At 43.7% G+C, this 20,166-nt stretch overlaps 1 protein-coding gene across 1 annotated transcript in view; it reads left to right on the plus strand.

Moving 5' to 3' along the window:
* The window catches only part of GTF2I (general transcription factor IIi), a 67,352-nt gene that overhangs the window by 12,383 nt on the left and 34,803 nt on the right, over nucleotides 1–20,166 (plus strand). Inside the window, exons 4-12 of the mRNA XM_056865583.1 lie at nucleotides 4,321–4,455; nucleotides 7,179–7,362; nucleotides 8,349–8,377; nucleotides 9,683–9,731; nucleotides 10,813–10,856; nucleotides 12,106–12,171; nucleotides 14,858–14,917; nucleotides 15,803–15,859; nucleotides 19,852–19,914. Of these exons, the coding sequence (XP_056721561.1) occupies nucleotides 4,321–4,455; nucleotides 7,179–7,362; nucleotides 8,349–8,377; nucleotides 9,683–9,731; nucleotides 10,813–10,856; nucleotides 12,106–12,171; nucleotides 14,858–14,917; nucleotides 15,803–15,859; nucleotides 19,852–19,914 (687 nt within the window). The remainder of the gene's footprint in view (nucleotides 1–4,320; nucleotides 4,456–7,178; nucleotides 7,363–8,348; nucleotides 8,378–9,682; nucleotides 9,732–10,812; nucleotides 10,857–12,105; nucleotides 12,172–14,857; nucleotides 14,918–15,802; nucleotides 15,860–19,851; nucleotides 19,915–20,166) is intronic.

Raw genomic sequence — 20,166 nt, forward strand, 5'->3', positions numbered from 1 at the left:
CTTCCTCCACAGATCTCATGGCAGCATATGCCATTCTCTTACCTATTTTACCCTCTCAGCAAACCTGTGAGGTAATTTAGGCTGAGAGTCGGTGACTGGCTCAAGGTCACCCAGTGAGCCTCATGGGGTTGGGTTGGATCCGGCCAGCTTTCCCACTCAGTCTTACCTAATTCTCGGCTCAGAGGAACAAAGGGCATCTTCAAGATGGATGTTTCCTTTTCCTCTTAGCTCGGGAGGCAGGAATTAATATTTAAATTTTTCCTTGGCTTCTGAGGGTAAACGCCCCCTACAGCCAGTTCTACTTCCTGCCTTGATCGGGAGAGCAGCCTTCGCAGCTCTCAGCTACAAGGAATAGAATATCCAAACTCATGTCACTTGCAAAACTACAGGGTCACATGGTAGCTTGCATCCCTACAATTCAATGGGCACGTCTACATGCGAGGCCCCTACAATGGCTCCTCAGACCTTACCAAAGAGACATTCAAAAGAAAAGGGACCTAAACATTCTCCTCTCCAAGGAAGCCAAAAACAGTCTGATATGGTGGTCAGACCAAACCAACCTAACAAAGGGGCTCAGATTCATTCTACCCGTTCCGGAACAGATATACACAGACGCTTGCACGACAGGCTGGGGGGCGACATTCCAAGAACACATAGCCCAGGGCACCTGGACCCCCCAAGAACAAAAGTTACACATAAACGCTCTCGAAATCAGAGCGGTATACAAAGCCCTCCAGAGCTTCGGACAACAAGTTCAAGGGAAAGACATATTAATCAGGACAGACAATGTGGCCGCGAAGGCACATTTAAACAAGCAGGGGGGATCCAGATCTTCAATACTTCACAAGGAAGTAATGCCGATTTTGCAGTGGGCGGAGGCCAATCTAGCGTCAATCACAGCAGAACACATTCAGGGATCCACCAATGTGCAGGCAGATTGGCTCAGCAGGGAGACAATCAACGAAGCGGAATGGTCGCTACATCCAGACATATTCCAATTAATTACACAGAAATTTGGAACACCAATAGTGGATCTATTTGCCAACAGCTTAAACCACCAGATACCACGTTACTATTCCAGGTACACACAAGCGGGGGCGGAACAAACGGACGCACTAACAGAACTGGCCCAAGGGAATGTTATACGCCTTCCCACCTCTACCACTCATCCCAAGAGTGCTGAGGAGGATAAGAATGCTGAAGGCACACGTATTGTTCATAGCCCCGTATTGGCCCAGACGACCATGGTTCCCTACATTGATACAAATGTCAAACAACAACCTCTGGAGACTTCCAGACAGACCAGATCTACTGATTCAGGGCCCAGTTTGCCATCCCGACCCAGGATGGTACAAAATGACCGTATGGGTATTGAACGCAGGAGACTACATAAATTAGGGTATACTGAAGACATAGTCAACACTATCCAGGCCGCACGCAGACCTTCCACACAGAGAATCTATAATTCAACCTGGAAAGCCTTCACTAGGTGGTGCAGGCGCAAAAACATCAATCCACTCAAACCTCACACACTGGGTATACTGACCTTTCTTCAAGAAGGTCACAGACTCGGCTTGGCTACTTCAACGCTAAAAAGACAGTTAGCTTCCATAGCCACCATAGTCCCTCGAGTGGCGGGCTATAGAGTAACCAGACACCCCCACATAAAATCCTTCCTTAGGGGTTTGACTCTTACAGCTCCACCTGTTAAGCACAGGTTTCCCACCTGGAGCTTACATACAGTACTAACAGCTCTCACGAAGCCACCATTCGAACCTCTTACAAAGGACGGTTTAAAATGGGTGAGAATGAAGGTTCTCTTTCTAACGGCTATAACTTCAGCACGTAGGATATCAGAGATAGGGGCACTATCAACTCGCCCAGGTCTCATCATATTCCACAAGGACAAAGTGGTCCTCAGACACGATCATTCCTTCATACCTAAATGCAACACAAAGTTCCATAGAGAACAAGACATAATCCCAATCCAAAAACGCCTATAGAAAGGACATGGCACTCACTAGATCTGCGTAGAGCACTCCATGTATACATATCCAGAACTGAAAGTATCAGAACATCTGACTCATTATTTGTTAATATTTCCCAACCAAAGCAGGGAAAACCTATGTCGAAAGCATCAATCAGCCGTACCATCTCCACATGCATAAAGACAGCTTACAAGGAAAGCAAACTACCAGTACCAGGAGGCATAACTGCCCATTCGGTTAGAAGCATGGCCACCTCGACAGCCTTCGATAGACAGGCTCCCTTAGAAGAAATTTGTAAGGCAGCCACATGGTCATCTGTGTCTACCTTCGTAAGACACTACAAATTAAACCTTTACTCGTCCGCAGACGCCGCATTCGGCAGACGAGTACTGCAAAGCATTTTGAAGGACGTCTAACCCTCCCAGGGCAGGGACAGCTCTTGTATGTCCCATCTTGAAGATGCCCTTTGTTCCTCTGAGCCGAGAAAGAGCCTTGGCTACTTACCGTGAAGGCTTCTTCTGCTCAGAGGGACAAAGGGCATCTTGCCCTCCCAGACGTCCATCGCATGTTGTATCTAGTTCGTCAGTTGTTTACGATTACAGTTCACTGAAAGAATAGTTCTTTTTTCTAACCTTTCCTACTTACAAAGTCCAGGAGGTTTTCAAAATACAGTTCAATGACATATATGCTGTTTGTTAACAATTTTTTCTCACTAATCTTATATGGCTTGGAAAGTTTTAAACTGGCTGTAGGGGGCGTTTACCCTCAGAAGCCAAGGAAAAATTTAAATATTAATTCCTGCCTCCCGAGCTAAGAGGAAAAGGAAACACCCATCTTGAAGATGCCCTTTGTCCCTCTGAGCAGAAGAAGCCTTCACGGTAAGTAGCCAAGGCTCTTTCCCCCTCCTTACTACAACCCCTGTCCCACACGGCTTTTGTCCATTCAGGTCCCACAATCCGCTCCATAACCTTTTTTGGCAGGTCCTCCCTGTGCTACCAGCAGAAAAGCTGGATGGATCCAACTCAGAGTAAGGATTTGAACACAGGTCTCCCAGATCATAGTTTGACACTCTAACCACCACATTACACTGGCTCTCCTTTTGTCTTGAGTATACTGATTCTAGCAGATACCACAAAATCAAATCCACTGAGATTAGATTCTGTATGTCTTTGTTAAATGTTTGTGCGCTTGTAAGTACATGCCATTGTATCTGTGATACTGCCTCTCCCAGTATACCCCCCCAAAGAGTGCTACGCTCGACTGGAACCAACCTGCTGGTGATCCCAGGCCCGAAATATGTCTGGCTGTTCTTGGCCAGGGCCTTTTTGGCCCTGGCCCCGGCCTGGTGGAACTCTCTGTCGAGTGAGACCCGAGCCCTGTGGAACTTGGCTCAGTTCCACAGGCCCTGTAAGGTGAAGATGTTCTGCCAGGCCTACAGTTGAGGACAGCGACGGTTGTACATCAGTTGGTGTCTCCTGCTGGCCCTGCCAAGGATTTGTACCCCTTGTTGTTTCCTCTGCCCCCTGCCATTCATCCACACAATGACGGGACTTCTATTCTGGCACCATTCATTAAGATGAGATATTAATTGTTACTGTTTTAAAGTATGTTTTAATATCTACTTAACATAAATGTCATAAATGTATATTTCTTGATGTTAGCCACCCTGAGCATGACCTTGGTAGGGAAAGGCCGGGATAGAAATTTAAATAAATACACACTCCTGTCTTCTTTCACTTTGGGAATCCCATACCTCTTGTTTCTCAGCTCTGAATGGATGCTCCATGCTTTCCCACTGTGATTGCCCAGTGCCATCTGAACAACCAGTGGAGTGTTATTGTGTGTGTGTGTGTGTAAAGGGCCTTTAAGTCACAGCCGACTTATGGCGACCCCTTTTGGGGTTTTCATGGCAATGGCTTTGGTGAATAGAAGAATGGTTAATGTACTTTGAATTTTCTTGTATCCTGCAGCTGAGTTTGGGAATGGCTGGGATAGGGCAGCTTATTACTTTCCTGCAGGTAATTAATTCTGGGTGTGTCCAGAGGCAGGAGCCCTAGGACAGGAGCCGAAGAGCTCATGATTCACAGCCTGAGGCCTGTGATATCCAGCCCAGCAAATGAGGGCCTGCTCAGAATGCCTTTGCTCTCTGTATTTTATCTTGGTTGTTGAAATTATATTGTTTAAATCGATTGGTTTGGAAATTGCTGAAAGCTGTTTTGCATCCCTTTGGGGAGAAGTGGTATAGAAATGCCTTAATAAATAAGCAGGGGGAAAAGTTACTCGCATGGAAAGAGTTGGGCTGTGACATTATATTCTGTGTTCTGCTTTGTAGGTGTTAACGAAGAGGCAAAGGCTGCAGAACTGCAGAAACTAAAATCGGCCTCACTTGACAACAGGATGACGGTAGATATTGTGGAAATGGAAGCCCTCAAGAAATCTGTGGAGGACTACTTCTGCATTTGTTATGGTACGTACATTTTTTTTTTTTAGACTGTTGAGGCTGGCGCTTAGCCTGGAAACATGCCAGCTGCAATTTGGAGGGATGAAGGTGGTTTATGGATTATTTTCCATTTGAGGAAGAGAGGGAGAAAACTGTCTGGGATGATGTGGCAGTTTACAGTAGCATTGTGCTACCCCTCTAATTCTGGCTTTCCTGGTTGACCTGAATGGCTTCCATTTGAGGAAGTGACAGCCTCCGTCACTTCCAGCTTGCAACAATCATCCATAGGATCATCAAAGCGAAGGCAGAAAAGTAGCCAGGCATGGTCCACTTCAGCTGAGGACATCTTTCATCCCTGTAGCTTCCAGCATCCTTCAAGGAGGCTGTCAGAAGGAAGGCTGGATGCAACCAGGCACACCTCCACAGTGTCTAATCCAGCTCAGTGGTGGCACCCCCTCACCTCTTTCCAACACGTTGTACAGAAAATGATTTTAAACTGCATGGTATAGTGGTTAAGAGTGGTGGTTTGAAGCGGTGGACTCTGATCTGGAGAACAGGGTTTGAATCCCCACTCCTCCACATGAGCGGCGGAGGCTAATCTGGTGAACTGGATTTGTTTCCCCACTCCTACACACAAAGCCAGCTGGGTTACCTTGGGCCAGTCACACTCTCAGCCCCACCTACATCACAGGGTGTCTGTTGTGGGGAGGGGAAGGGAAGGTGAATGTGAGCTGGTTTGATTCTGCCTTAAGTGGTAGAGAAAGTTGGCATATAAAAACCAACTCTTCTTCTACTTGCAGTCATAGGCAATGGGGGTTTTGCTGGTTAATCAGATGTGCCAAATGCTTAAGTTTATTGCTCTGCCCTGCCCCCTACGCAGAGGACTCTGTAGTGACCAGACCTCACTCCATTGGGAATGGTGCCTCCATGTAAATCCACTTTGTATCTCACTGAGAAAGGCGGGTCACAAATGAAGTTAATTAATTAACTAAATAGTGACAAGCCAGCATGGTGTAGTGGTTAAGAGCAGCGGACTCTTAATTTGGAGAACTGGGTTTGATTCCCCGCTCCTCTGCATGAGCGGCAGACTCTAATCTAGAGAACTGGGTTTCATTCCCCATTCCTCCACATGAAGCCTGCTGGGTGACCTTGGGTCAGTCCCAGTTCTCCCTGAACTCTCAGCCCCACTTACCTCACAAGGTGCCTGTTGTGGGGAGAGGAAGAGATTGTGATTGTAAGCTGCTTTGAGACTCCTTTCAGTAGAGAACAGCAGGGTATGAAAACCAACGTCTCTTCTTCTTTATGCCTCTTTTGTTTGTTTATTTATTCATTTGACTTTTACCCCACCCTTTCCCAACTGAAGTCAGGCTCAGGGCTGCTAACAACCAATAAATAAATATGCAATTAAAATAATACCCTGTACAACATATAGGTTTGACATATAAAATCGTTACCAACATTAAAATTCTAGGCGGTGCCCCTATAATACCAGTCACCAGGAGAACGATCAAGGAGGGGGAAGAAGAAAAGGGAAAGTGGGGGGAGGGAAAAGCACTGATTATTAGACGCCCAGCGATAGCTACAGAGAAATGGAAGTGGTGTGCGCACGCCCAAAGATGCAGCAGTATGATGACTCGGGGAAGAGCTTGCCTTCTGGGTGATGCTGGTTAACTGAGCGTTCTGGATAATCAAGTGGCAGATAACAAAGCGTTTACTGTACTTAATTATAATCGTCTTTTGTGTTTTTGATCCCTGCGAACTGCTTTGGAAGCCAGACTTCATCTGAGAATTAGGATAAAAATAAACACAAGGGTAGAAGCACCTTGACTGCGGAAACACTTTGCAGGTGGTTCTGTAGCTTTCTGAGTCTTAGAGAAAGTGGAAATATGCAGGATCTGAAAAGAAGCTTGGGGAAATTTTTTGTTTCCTAACGTAAAGTAAACTTACAGCCTGCTCTGCTAACGGGGTGGATAATTGCCTTAGTTGTTTATAAACAGAATTGCAAATATACTCAATACTAAAGAGTGAGAACACTACAAATTGCAGCATCCCATGCTGCCTTAGCACATAGCTTAGTTTTTGACATCTGGGAGGTAGGAAGAAATAGATGTGGGAAAAAGAGAACATAAATTTTGTAGTAAATGAAAGTGTGTGTTATTTGGGCAGAAACAGTCTGATATAGTCATCGTAGGAATAGTAGCAAATGTGTTCATTGAGTTAAACATACCATTAAAAAGACTAAACTCTTCAATACACATAGCAAATTAATTTTGGACAAAATGACATTTAAATAAACGTCCTTGACAATATTCTCTGCATGTTTGCCCGTATATACAAGAATGATCATTTTTAATATTTTATGTTAATAGTTTTATATAAAAATCTCTGTACTATACATTTTGAGTGGGTAAACATTGTCTTAAAAATTCGCAATAATGCCTAAAAAGGATACTTGATAAGAAGGGTTTCTTTTCTGTGCTTCATAGAACTTTCAGTTATTCTCTTAGAAAAAAAACCCTGAGAATAAGGCTATGGGAAAATAATTTGCTTCTGGGCCACCACATTTTTGTTGTCTGGCAATATTTAACACTTAATATTTAGCTAGTTTCCTTGCACAAGTGTCTTTTTGTTTGATAATGCACAAAAATCACTTGACTGTTCAATAGCCAATACACATGTAGTTCTCACTAAAGCCAGATTGTTAATACAAAATCACCATTTTATGGGATTTTGTTTTCCTCCTGCTTCAGGTAAAGCTCTAGGAAAATCAACAGTAGTTCCTGTGCCGTATGATAAGATTCAACGGGACCCATCCGCTGTCATGATGCATGGCCTCCCAGAAGGACTTGCCTTTAAGCATCCTGCCGGCTATGACGCTGCAACGCTGAAATGGATTCTGGAAAATAAATCTGGGATCTCATTTGTCATCAAAAGGTGATTCCCCCCCTCCCCATTTTCTGTGCTCAGTCTGTTCACTTAAATAGCATTGCCTAGAGCAAAGCTTCTTAAACTGTGGGGTTGAGACCCCATATGGGGTCACATAACTGAATGTGGGGGGGGGGTCGTGAAAAATTTGGCAACAGTAAAATAATTGTTTTAAAATAAGTTTCTTTATGATTTACTATCAGTAAATGTTTGATTTGTATACCTGTTTTATATACCTATATACCCGGGGTCGCGTAAAAATTTCTTGGGTGAAAAGGGGTCGCGAGTGGAAACTGATTAAGAAACCCTGGCCTAAAGATTTCTCTGTTTTAAGATCTCCTCGTGCAAATTAATTTGTAATTATTGTTTGAGAAAACTTGGCATGCGGTGTGCTGTAGTGACCAAGACTGACTGTAAGTCAGATCTTGGCAGTGCCACAAACTCACTGGCCCCCAGCCCTTCACCTGAAAATGGAGATACAACAGCCGTAGTGTACAGGATTGTTGTCCTTTCCTTTATCCCTTAGAAGCTCCTTGATCCATTGATCTTGAGCAGCATAGTTTTAAATCTAATGTTTGAGGGATATAAGGACTGAGATAAATTTTGCTACTGCCACCTTGGGATCCCTGTCACTTAATAAAAAAGGCATTATATCAGACAAAGAGGCACTGGCTTTATGTATTAAAAGAGGAGAGAGATGTTGTGCTCTAAGGTCCTCATAGAAATGGCATTCCAAGAGCACATGAGCTAATGAGTCGATGGAGCCAGAAGAGCTCAGACAAGTCCTTTCCAAGTATGGTAAATTCAAAATTTTGCCTTGCATAACCATAGAAGGGTTAGCGTTTAATCTAGCTAGAAAGAAACAGGATTGTTGTAATGATTATTGAACGTATACGGGATTCTTTGAATTCTCACATGTACTATATGTGCCTAGTTAGTATGACCTCTTGGGTTGCTGCATTTCCAAGTAATAGAATTCTTTGCTTTAAACATAGGCCTTTCCTTGAGCCAAAGAAACATCTGGGTGAGTAAACACTTGTCTGCACTGTAACAAAAACGAGATAATACTTAACGTCTTTTCTTGTACTTGCTCTCAATGCACCATTATTCATTAAAAATGTGTAGTTGCAAAATAAACCCTTGGCACAAACGTTCAGGCTTTTTTTCAAACTGTTCACTGTATAGTAGGGCCAGGGTACTTTTTCGAGCATGCTCACAAGTATTGCTGTCTAGCAAGAACTTATTTTGACTATTTTTAGTAGATATGTATCTTGCATTAACGCAAATTTCTCTGCCTGCTTTTGCAAAGCAGTACTTTACACCACACACACACACAGGATTTACAACGCAATTCTGTTTAAATATTAGAGCTGTTTATGCATGTGTGGTGGTACTTCATTCACATTGAAGAATTTTCAGTTCTATTTTTATAATGGCTGGAAAATGAACCTTTTGCAAAGGAAAAAAACGCTTCTCTGATTAACTGTAGGGCTGTAATTGAAACTGTCTTGTTAATTGTGTAGATGGTGCTTGCAAAACATTGGAGATTGTACAGGCAAATGTATATTATGGATTGGCTCTGAAAAGGACAAGTTAACCGGATTCAAGATGAAAACTAAATTAGCATTCCAACCTTTCGAAGACTTTTCTTCTTGGCCAGATCGAATGCTTTACCCCTCAACAAATTATTTGGCAGATTTTAGATAGTCCAATCGAACAGAGAGAGTCTGCCCATGTGGAAAGGCAAAGACAGAAACACCCAGTTTTTATTGTGATTTATATTCTTCTATAAGATTTTCTCTTATCATTGATTTCACACTTTTCTGTATGTTCTTATGACAATCATTTAATCTATCTGCTGTCTGGTAAAGATAAGGCTGTTAGTTTTGTGATTTAGTGGCTGCTTTGAAGATATGCCGAAAGTTATAATCAAGTTATGCCTAAATGCTCATTTGCATACAGGAGCTCATTTTGCTCTGGATCTTTAACTAGTCAATGGTGTGAAAAGCTCCATGACGCAGAGTTCTGTGCAGCCCCTTACAGCTCTGAGAGAGGATCTCTTGAACCAGTCCACGATGTGCAAATTCCCATTATTTTCAACTGGAAGAAACTGGTTATTTATTAATTTAAAAGATGTACACCCTGCCCGTCCATATAAAACACTTGAGACGGCTTACAACGAAGTAAGCACTCAGTAATCCAGTGAAAATCGAAAGACAGAAAATGAAGTTTACCAGCAGTCTTAAGCATCAGTCACCTTGATCATATTCTAGCAGTGTATATTGCCTTGATACATTGTGGAAGCTGGATTCTGTCCTCTCCCTTTCAGGACCTCGCATGGGAGACGCCTCCCACACAATAGTGTCGCCGAGTGGAAGGTACTGTAGCTTTTCATGCTCATTTACTTTATTTTAAACACTGTAGCACCAGTACTGCTTTTCTGCCATTGGTACAAAATACAGGTAGAGTATCTCTTGCCCGGACACCCCATAGCTAAATGGATCCAAAAACTGGACCCTTTGAGCCGGCATGCAGGCAGGTCTGCGCTGCCTGCTTTCAATGTTTCCTTTCACCTAAAATAATAAAATACAGTGGAGACTGTATCGTAAATGGAGACTGAAAGCCTGATGTTGTTTGTTTGTTTGTTGCTCTTGTTTTAACAGCTGATGCAAGTATTCTAGTGAGATATTTACAGCTTTGCTTTCTGGTGGTTCAGTGTACACAAATTATTTAAAATATTGTTTGAAATTAAATTCAGGCTATGTGTATAAGACGTCTCATTATATATATATGCCAAGACGTCTCATTATATATATGCAAAAATTCCAAAATATTCCAGTATATGGAAAGATCCAAAGTACGGACCACTTCTGGTCCCAAGCAGTCCAGATAAGGGATACTCAACCTGTATGAATGAATAAAGATAGGTTCTCCCCCCCTCCCCATTATAAGATGAGAAATGTGTACCACCTACCTATCCTGCTTGGCTGTGGAGCCTTTAATGGTGATCAAGAACCTCAGTCGCCATTGGCAACAGCTTGAAAACAGTGCCCTGTGCCTAGCGGATCTGAAATCCTAAGATAAGCATAATGCTGTGATTTTTCAAAGTACCTCTCCCTGTTTTGTTGAGCTGTGGTACCAACATAGGTATATACACTGCAGCCTTTGATCCAGTTCGGTTGCTTCCAGTCCCATGGGGAGGAATGGAAGCTTAGCACCTGCTCCGCATTTGGAAGGACCAATCCCTGGCACTTTCCGTTAAAAGGATCTCGGCTGTTAGGCCTGGTTACGATTTCCTCCTGAGGCCTTGGAAGGCTCATGTATGTCAGAGTGGATGATGGCAGAATGATAAGTGGACAAACAATATCCATTTGGTAGAAGACTGGTTTATATGACTGTATTATATTGTGGTATCCACTGTGTATGTTAAATGCTCTTTCTGGTACTTCTCCCTTTTAGTTGTCCTCCTATCCATGTGAAAACTGAACCCAGTGAAGATTCTGGTGCGTATTACAGCTTTTTCCCTTTCTTAATCTTTTTCTTGAGCATGCAGGGTAGTAATTAACGTACACGTATCTTAAAATGTAGTATGTTTGCTTTTTGAATATTGAACCAGGACATAACTACCTTGCTCCGTACATCTCTCTTCTCTCCCTCCTCCTCCCCAGACATACAAACATTGACGAAACAGGAACCAATCTCTCTCAAATATTCTGATTTGTGTGTGTGTATAGATAGTAGATCTGGGAAATTTGTGTGTATTTATTTGTGTGTGTGTGTGTGTGTGTGTGTAGATAGTAGATCTGGGAAATGGTTGTGGCCCATATGAGAAAAGGAGCTCTCTCCAGTCTGGACCACTTCCAACAGACTATAAAAATGGGTGGCTGCTCTTTGGCTCCCTTTTCATAAGGATTTGCTCTGGTTTCGGGTAGGTGAGTATGCTGTGCCCTGCCTACCTACCTAAGAGCCAGCGTGGTGTAGTAGTTAAGAGCTGTGGTTTGGAACAGTGGACTCTGTTCTGGAGAACCGGGTTTGATTCCCCACTCCTCCATGTGAGCGGCGGAGGCTAATCTGGTGCACAGGGTTGGTGTCCCCACTCCTACACACAAAGCCAGCTGGGTGACCTTGGGCTAGTCACAGCTTTCTTAGAGCTCTCTAAGCCCCACCTACCTCACAGGGTGTCTGTTGTGGGGAGGGGAAAGGAAGGCAGTTGTAAGCCGGTTTGAGTCTCCCTTAAGTGGTAGAGAAAGTCGGCATATAAAAGCCAACTCTTCTCCTTCTCTTCCTCCTCCTCCTCCTCCTCCTTTTTCTACTTCCCTGCTTGTATCATTTAAAAAAAAAGCTCATTTAACTCTGTGGACTAATTTTTCACAAATTAAGGCATTGCCGTTTAAAGTGGTAAAAATCTACAAGAAATACCTTTGTTTCTTTCCTTGACCTCACTTTATCCGTGCCTCTGGTGGTTATCCGCTGCCCATGCGGCAGTGCAGTTAGATGCCTACTAATGGGGGCAGAGGGGCACAGACTGAGGGTGTTAAAGGTATGCCTTCAGCCTGTTGCCATTTGGGGATAATTTGGTATAGTGCAAGAGAGAAAACACGAGTGTGAGTTTTTTCTTTTTGCTGCTGCCTCAGTGTTACTGCACACTGGCTAATGTAATGTCTGAACCTGCTGAGAGTCCATTTGACGCGAACGAAACCTGAAATCCAAAAGCTGCCTGTGCAAAATGAGTAACTCTTGTTGCTTCTTCAGGACTCGAAATGGTAACAGTAAAGGAAGAATCGGAAGATCCAGACTATTATCAGTTTAACATTCCAGGTAATACTGAGTGTAAAGCTTTTTAAACCTTAGTGGCTGAAAACTCAGATGTTAAAATATACCGTGGACATTACGAGTAAAATAAAAGCTGTCGGAAGAGACTGCAAATTTACATTCCAGTCTGAATTGAAAAGATTTTGTATAGGATTTTCCTTCAGTCAGAGGACCCCTGTGCATGGCTCCCACTCTTTGTCTGCTGCTTCTGCGCTTCGTTCCTCCGTTCTCTGTCGTCCCCTCTTTCTTGTCCCTCTTTCTGACAGACGTTTTCTGCAAATTAGGCATAGTTAGGCAACTTTGTATGCCTTTGTGTAGATGTGTGTATGTATAACCTGGTCTCGCAGCTCCCTGTCACACAGAGTAAACAAACCAACCCTGTTTTTCTGGGGCCACAAACGGTGTGTGTGTGGGGGGGTAGGTTTCCTAGTTTCTCCCATTTGCATGTGATTGTTTGCTAGGAGCGCTTTATCTCTCTTGCCGCCTTGCTGTTTCTGTGCACTGAGTGACTGTTGTAACAAGCAATGAAATGGGCCCATGCACCGAATAGGCATGCCAAAGGCTCAAATCCCTTTCCTTAAAAAGAAAAGAAAAGCTCACCTACATCGCTGCTGCTGCTGCTAGAATAACCACGACGAATTTTCTCTTAATTGCATTTCTTTTTCACAATATTATCTCAAGTGTATCCTCGAGGTGAAGCTTGCGCATGTTTAAACCAATCTCTAGCAAGTGGTGTTTTGGAGTGCCCCCGCCGGTATTTACATTTGTCTTCCTGGAAACTGTCATGACTGAAAAGCTGGTAACTTTGAGGTTCATTTGTGCAGGTGTGGCTTGCGTAGCGGCAGTGCATTTGGAAATCAGCATGTTAGTCCTGGACTTGAACAGTGGCAGAATATAGTCGAGTCTCTCACCCCCACCCATTACTTAAGTTCCTTTAGCTACTCCACTATTATGCTACTACTACTACTTTTTAAAAAAATGTTGATCGCCCAATTGTGAGACTTGCTTTGCCAGGAGATGTGTTGAGGATGGAATAAACTAATGCCGGGCATCAGTCCAAGGTTATGACCCGTCGCCTTGTGCTGGCATTCAGAAGCTAACACAGCAGTGTGGGTATCAGAATGCACTTGCACTTTTGTGCAGGAAGCCATGTTATGGCACAGAAGAAAGACTAGGCAAGACGTGTGGCGGCTCAGGTTTTCCTTGTGTGGCTTCGCTTATACAATCAAGGGCTAACTGAGCTTACAAAGCTCTTGCCGTGCTCTCCTTCCTCGTACCACATCTTGGTGATAAAGCTGCGTTGTTCTTTTTCTAGCTGGAGAGTACTGGAGTACTGTCGCTTCAGCCCTAGGATGGTGCTGAGTATTGCGTCTTTTTTGGTTGAACTTTCTCTTCCGGATTTATGGAGGAAAAGAGCTCTGTTGAAAAAGATGGGTAGGGCTTGCATGAGTGTGTTTTTTTCCTTCTGACACAAGCATTGATTTTTGCATTGAAAAAGGTTTGCATAAAGGGGAACCTCCATGAACGAAGAATTTCAGGGTGTTTCTGTCATCATAGGTCCCTTGTATTTATAAGTGATTTCCTGCAGCACCCACTTCTGCATTTCAGGGCTGATGCCTGCGTCTTGGTTTGCATAATCCCACTAAACCCTGAGATGGAAAATAAAAGGGAGCAAGGTGGCGTCTCTGTGAAGTAGAACTACATTATTTTGAAATAAATGAGCCTGGCAGACAAGTGCCTGATGAATCATAGCAGGTAGTTAGATCGGAATTGAAATGACCCAACAGCGCAACAGGAAGAGGTCTTCTCACCAAGGCTTCGGTGCTGGGATGTTGGCATTATGTCACTGGCATGTGTTTGTCAGGGTGTTGGTTTCCTTTTTCAGTAAGGATTGCCACTAAGGTTTTTTCGAAGATACTGTTCACAAAGTGGTCTTACTCTAAGAAGAGGAGGCTAGTTGTGTTTAGGATTGCATTTCCTGAATGAGGTTGTATGATCTCACTCCTTGGGGTGTTAGGTGGATACACACTGCAGATCAGTACCTTTCCTGCTGCACTGTTTACTGGTCGAAATGTCAATGAATGGGACACTGGTAAGAGAAAATAAAGAATAGTGTATTGATGGGTGTGAGATGGGCTTCCATCCTAGGTGTCAAAGAATAATGTGTGGGGCTTGGCCAGAAAGGGAAAATTGAAACATACTTCAGACATGACATTAAACCATGGTTAAAGAAGCTAACCTTTAATTTAGTTCTGTGTAGTGTCTGAATCATCAAACCAGAATCAGAAACTGTAGTTTGAGTTGGGTTTATAAACCGTGATTTGTGCTAACCGTGGCTTGGCATGATGTCTAAATGGACAGGCCATAGTTGAGGCTGCTGCTTCTAGGGACATGAGTGCTGAGCAGATGGCAAATGAGAACAGGCAAACAGCCCTGGAACCACGATGAGCTGATGGAACGTTTGGAGGCTCAGTTCAAGTTCTCAACTATGGGTAGTGCAGAGCCATTGCCTCAGAAATCGTGCTGTTGTGCGAGGTTGGCCTATATGGAAGCCACCTCTGTACCGTTACTCCGTAAAACTACTTTTCTCCCTCAAGTTACTGTCATGATTCAGCTGCGCATGCTGTCATAATGGAAACTGAACAGATCTTGGAAAGTGATTTTTTTTTATGGCTGTCTTTGTTTACCAAAGCAGGTCCTTCAGAAACTTCGGCGATTGATGAGAAAATCGCCATGGCAAAGTCTTACACAGGTATAGCCATTCACTTGTTCATCTTCACAGTGCTCTTTCTTACAACTGCATTGGTGCCTCAGTGGCCACGTTCTGCCTGCCGGCAGTACCGTTCTTCCAAGTTTGGTTTCAGAGCTGCGGCCTGACTTTTGTTGAAGAGATGGATGAGCCTTTTCCCCTGCCCCCAGGTCTAAACTTGAGATTCATTCAGAGGACCATCAGCGTAAGGATGCCAGCTTCCCCCGTTCTCTATTTGGCAGTCACACTCTATTAAATTATTCCTTTGTAGAAAAAAACACAGAAAGGCAAAAAATATCTTAATTAAATTGTTTAATGAAATTAGGCGGTAAGTGATACTTTTTTTGACAGGTTCATTATGTTCCGTTCCATCTCTCCCCTCCAAAATTGTTTGTATCGCTGAGTCATGACAGAGAATGGTTCAATATTATGAAAAGACGTATCAAAGGCTTTATGGCAGAGCTTGGAAGAATTTTGATCTAGCTTCATATTTTTTTCTCAATCTGTTTTTTGAACATGGTGCCATCCAAATTGGGTACACATCCGAGGCAAGACTTTTTCTGAGTTATGCAGATGGCTTGAAGGCATCTGCTTTTCACAACACGTACAATCCCACCAAGAACTGTGCTGTTCTGCACCATTCTGTTTACAAGAAAGTTCGCATGGGAGCAGAGATCAGTGGATTGGCTGCGTTCCCAGTTTTTGGCTAGTTCTCATTTTGAAAAGAACCCTGCTTAACTTGTATGACGCAATACGGCGTAGGTGCTGCCGCGTCGTTACACTTCTTCTCTACCTGCCCCACTTACTAGAGATGCTAATTCTGAAATTTCGAGCGTTAACTGGCGTCCTCCGTATTTTTATGACGGTATTGTTTATATTTGTCTAAAGGGAGCAACCAGGGTTCCGATTGCAGTGAAGGAACAGATGTGGAATTGCCAGTAGAAGGTTAGAGATGTGTAACTATTTTATTTGAAAAATAAACGCTGGAAAGGATTTCTTAAAAAAACGCCACACATTAAAAAGAAAGCACTTAATGCAAATGTGTACGTTGTGTCTGTGTCCTGCATTCTTTTTTTTCCATATTCCACATGGTTGTATTTTTTTTTCCTCCCCCAAATTGTGATCCTGCATGGTTATTGTGGACAATTATTGAGAATCGTTTGCAAGATGGTCGACCCCTCCGCCCTGTTTCCTAGGAGAGTTTGGGATTCATGGATTTCCCCTTCCCACTGAGTTCCTTCACGAGCGAGGGTGGCTTGTGCTTTACAGCCCGCTCTTTCTTGGGGGCTCCGGGTGGGTAGCAGTGTCACAATACACTTGCACAGTCCGTTGTGCTTGAAAGCATGAGGACAGCATGTACCTTTGGAAGTACGTTGGTGAATAAAAGCCCAGTGTGATGCGGTGGGACGTGAGACGTCGGTGAAAAAATAAGCTGTGCAAGCTCATGTTCCTAGTAAGAATATTTGTAATGTCAGGTAATCGCCCGGCCAGGATCTGAGAAATGCTGCTGCTTGTCTCTGAACGTGTGATTCTGCTTGTGTGGAAGGAGATGGTTAATCTCCATGTGATGCGAATGTTGTAAAGTCAGCTGCCCCTAGCTGGTGCTGAAGGGCCTGCTAGAAGGGGCTGGATCTCAATTGTGTCTTTCCTCCCTAAATGCTCATCTGGCTGGCTTCCAAGAGCACTCAGAAGGGTGTTCACATGCCATGGAACTAGCCTTGAATTGGTACGATCCCTGGGCCTTTTTGTACAAAGCTTGAATTCAGCCAACATGTGCATGAGGTAGTCATCAGGTAGCCCTTACGCTTCCCCCTGGAAAAATCTGGGTCAAGTTGTGTTCCTAACTTACCAGCTCAGTTACCAGTTCACCCTGCATCGACTGAGCTTGCTGCACATCTTGAAATGGAGCCTGAATAACTTTGCAGGGAGCTCACGCAAGGCACCCAGGGCCACGCCAAGAAGCAAGTTGTCTGGTCACCATGCCAGCCTGATCAAACCAGAGTGATATGTTGGTAATGCTGCTTCTGTTCATTATTTTAAAAGAACTGAGTAGGTCTGCTTGATTATGTTTTGGTTCAGGAGCTTCTAAATGCTTTGCTGCACTAAATTTGATAACTGCAATCTCTTACCCACTTGACTGTTGCAAGGGAGCAGGCTGCATATTTTTCTCACATACATTGTTGACAGACTGAACAGGAAATCTGAAATTAATAGCTTCTGTAAGAACTGTGTTGTGGAGGGCCCAGAACTGTATTAGTGCATGAGGTAGTACTGCATTGGGCTTCAAACCTACCTTAATTTTGGATTGAAATCTGTGGACAAGTCTATCGAACTTGCCTAGCAACCATCACAGCTGCAAGATGAGCATTCAGTATAATAGGTGCATCTTGCTGATAGATGTAAAACTGTTAATTGGAGGCCAGTAAGGTTTGAACTTTTATGAATCCTCCAAATGTTTACAATTTTTTTTGGGGGGGGGGAATCCCGCAAAACTTCATAGCCATTTGTGACACTTGATAGTCCAAGGGAGAAAAGATGCCTTTTTCACAAGCTTCCCTGCCAGGTTGCTTGGAGGTAGTGATGGGCAAATTACCTTTAATTCATTGAGTTGGCTTGGTAATCGCAATATTTCCCAGCAGGAGTTCAGAAAAATCTCTCGTCTTCGAGTCCTCTCTTGGCTTGTAATGTTGGTACATGTGTGCTAATAAAGCCAGGCACAAGTGCTCAATTTTAATTCCCAGCATCAGTGATGTTGAAGAGCGAACTGAAAACTGAACCGTGCCAGCACCCATTGAGAAGATAGTTCCAAACCAGTGGTTCCCAAACTTTTCGGGCCACTGCCCCCTTGGTTCCACAAACTCAGCCCCAGCACCCCCTGCCCCCTACCCTATAAAAAGCATTGTTCAAAATGGGTTTGCATGACGCACTAAAGAAGATAATGACAATAAAATTTCAAAACAGTAACAATTAATGGCACATCTATTTAAAATCAAATTAAAACTGTTTAGTTGAAATTTATTAAACAAAACTGATGAACTTGATCCAACGGTACCAGCTCTTCAAAGTCTGGGAAACAATTCTGATAGTTTGCACCAATTTTGCCAGCATGGTGCCATAGCTTGATCTATTGTAAACTAGTGAACAGCACAGTTGAAGGGCCCCACCTCTAGCGCCCTCATGCTGCCCCCTTGCCTCTTAGTGCCACCCTAGGTAATCCCGCCGCCCTTCCGACTTGTGGCAACCCTATGAATTAATGTCCTTGCAAATGTCCCATCATTATCAGCCTTGCTCAGGCCTTGCAGACTGAGGGCGGTGGCTTCCTTCCAGAGAGTAGAGAATTAATATTAAGGAAATTTTGTGCCTACACCTAAAAAAGAGCAGGCTTTGGGCACCTCTTCTGCTGAATGCTGTCATGAACGCTAGCTATGAGTGCAAGTTTTACATTTCAAGCCAGCAAACTTTTGAGGGGAATGGATTCCTATTCCCAACCGGTCAGTTACAGACTATAGCAGCCTTGCTACCCAAAGGCAACACTTCCATGCCACAAGCAACCAGGCTTGTGGAAGTTTACAGGCCTACTCTTGATACACTTTAGTATGAGCCAAGCTGCATCTTTACGCTTTCTCACATAGAATGCTCAACAACTCTGGGAGCGTGTCCGCGTGGTCTTCTATATGTGTGTTTCTGTCCAGAACTGGAGGCTGTGTATTCAGTTGCACCACCGCAAAGAACATCTAAAGGACTGCTGATACCAGCAAACCACGCTGCAAGAAATAATGGCCCTCCAATAAGATGTGGCTAAGTTCTTCTTAACTGCTCGTCCCTCTAAAGGACAATCATTCTCTTGGGTTAATGGGAGAATAAATCTGAGAGAGGATAAGGTTTGCAGGTACACCGCCAGAGGAGTCACTGTTTTTCTGACAGTGTCACAGAGGCACTGGATCAACATCCCGACAGCTGTCCCCAGGGCTAGCTTACTTTCCGGATCGGCCAGAGCTTTTTCTGAGCAATTCCCTTCTTTATACGCGATGAAGACTAGGTCTACCGTGTTGAGCGTGGAGAGGTGTTAGTGTGTTTCCCCCCACACACACACACTAATGGGAATTTAAAAGTTGGCAAAGCAATCTGACCCATTTAGTACAGCCAGTGGTCTTGCGGTGACAGAACTAAGCTACAATTTTGGACGATGCCCTCGGAACTCATCTCTACTCCGTCTGAGCCACTGCAAGTTCTTACGAGTCGTCGTCTCACTGATTTCTTGTGACTTGACACAGGCTTTGGAAACGAGAACAAGGAAGAGAAGAAAAAGTTTAAATTCCAAGACCAGCACCCTGCATAGTCAGTAGTGTCTGCCACATCTACTAAAAACTCCCATTTGCTTTGGTATGAATCTTAGCTTCTGGTTTGCAAAAAGCATAAAAATGGTTGGTGTTAATTTCAAAAGAGATGTACGCTTGGCCGGTGCATGAGAAGGACTGTAGGACCTGCCTTTACCTCCTGGGGAAGGCGCTCATTCCAGTGAGAGGCTTTATTGTTTGCCTTCCAATGTCCAGGTTTTCATGAATATCATTGTACTGTAACCTTTTCAATTGTGTGTATATAAAATCCTTTACACAAGACAAGAACGATCTTATAAAACTCTGTATCGCTTATGTTCCTGAAGAGTGCGAAAAGTTTCATTGGTTAAAAATCCCTGTGAGCCTAGAAGAAGGCAGCTTTCAACAGCCGCTGCAGGTGTTGTGTGGCCCTTTAAAACCCCAGCTTCATTACCATCACCCAACAGGGCTTGAGCGATAAAATTCTCTGGCCGGTGTGTTTTGTGGGTCTGTTTTATTCATAGTGCGCAACACACTTGTTTTCGCCATTTGTGCGGTAAATCCGCTCTTAGTCTGCCTGCGCCGTTCAGACTTGGTTTCTGTTTTGTTTTGCTTTTTCAGATTCTTCTCAACATGCCACTTCTGAAACAAGTGAGGATCCTGAAGTGGAAGTGACCATTGAAGGTTGGCCATTTTCTCAACTAACATTTTTTTTTGCTCACTTGTTTCAGAAGAATCTTTGTCATGTGGCGTTGCGTGCATCTCCCCATTCCCTGTCTCTCAAAAATTACCTTTCTCATACTGCAAGTCAACATTTTATGTCACAATTCGTTTTTTTTTTTAAAAAAAATTAGCGCTGAATTGTTGGTTTGCTTCAGACCTCTCTTTCAGGTGTAGGTCTTCAGAGTGTGGGGTAGAAGTGGGGTGTTGAAACCA

Source organism: Euleptes europaea, chromosome 19 (genome assembly GCF_029931775.1).
Source record: "Euleptes europaea isolate rEulEur1 chromosome 19, rEulEur1.hap1, whole genome shotgun sequence".
Lineage (NCBI taxonomy): Eukaryota > Metazoa > Chordata > Lepidosauria > Squamata > Sphaerodactylidae > Euleptes > Euleptes europaea.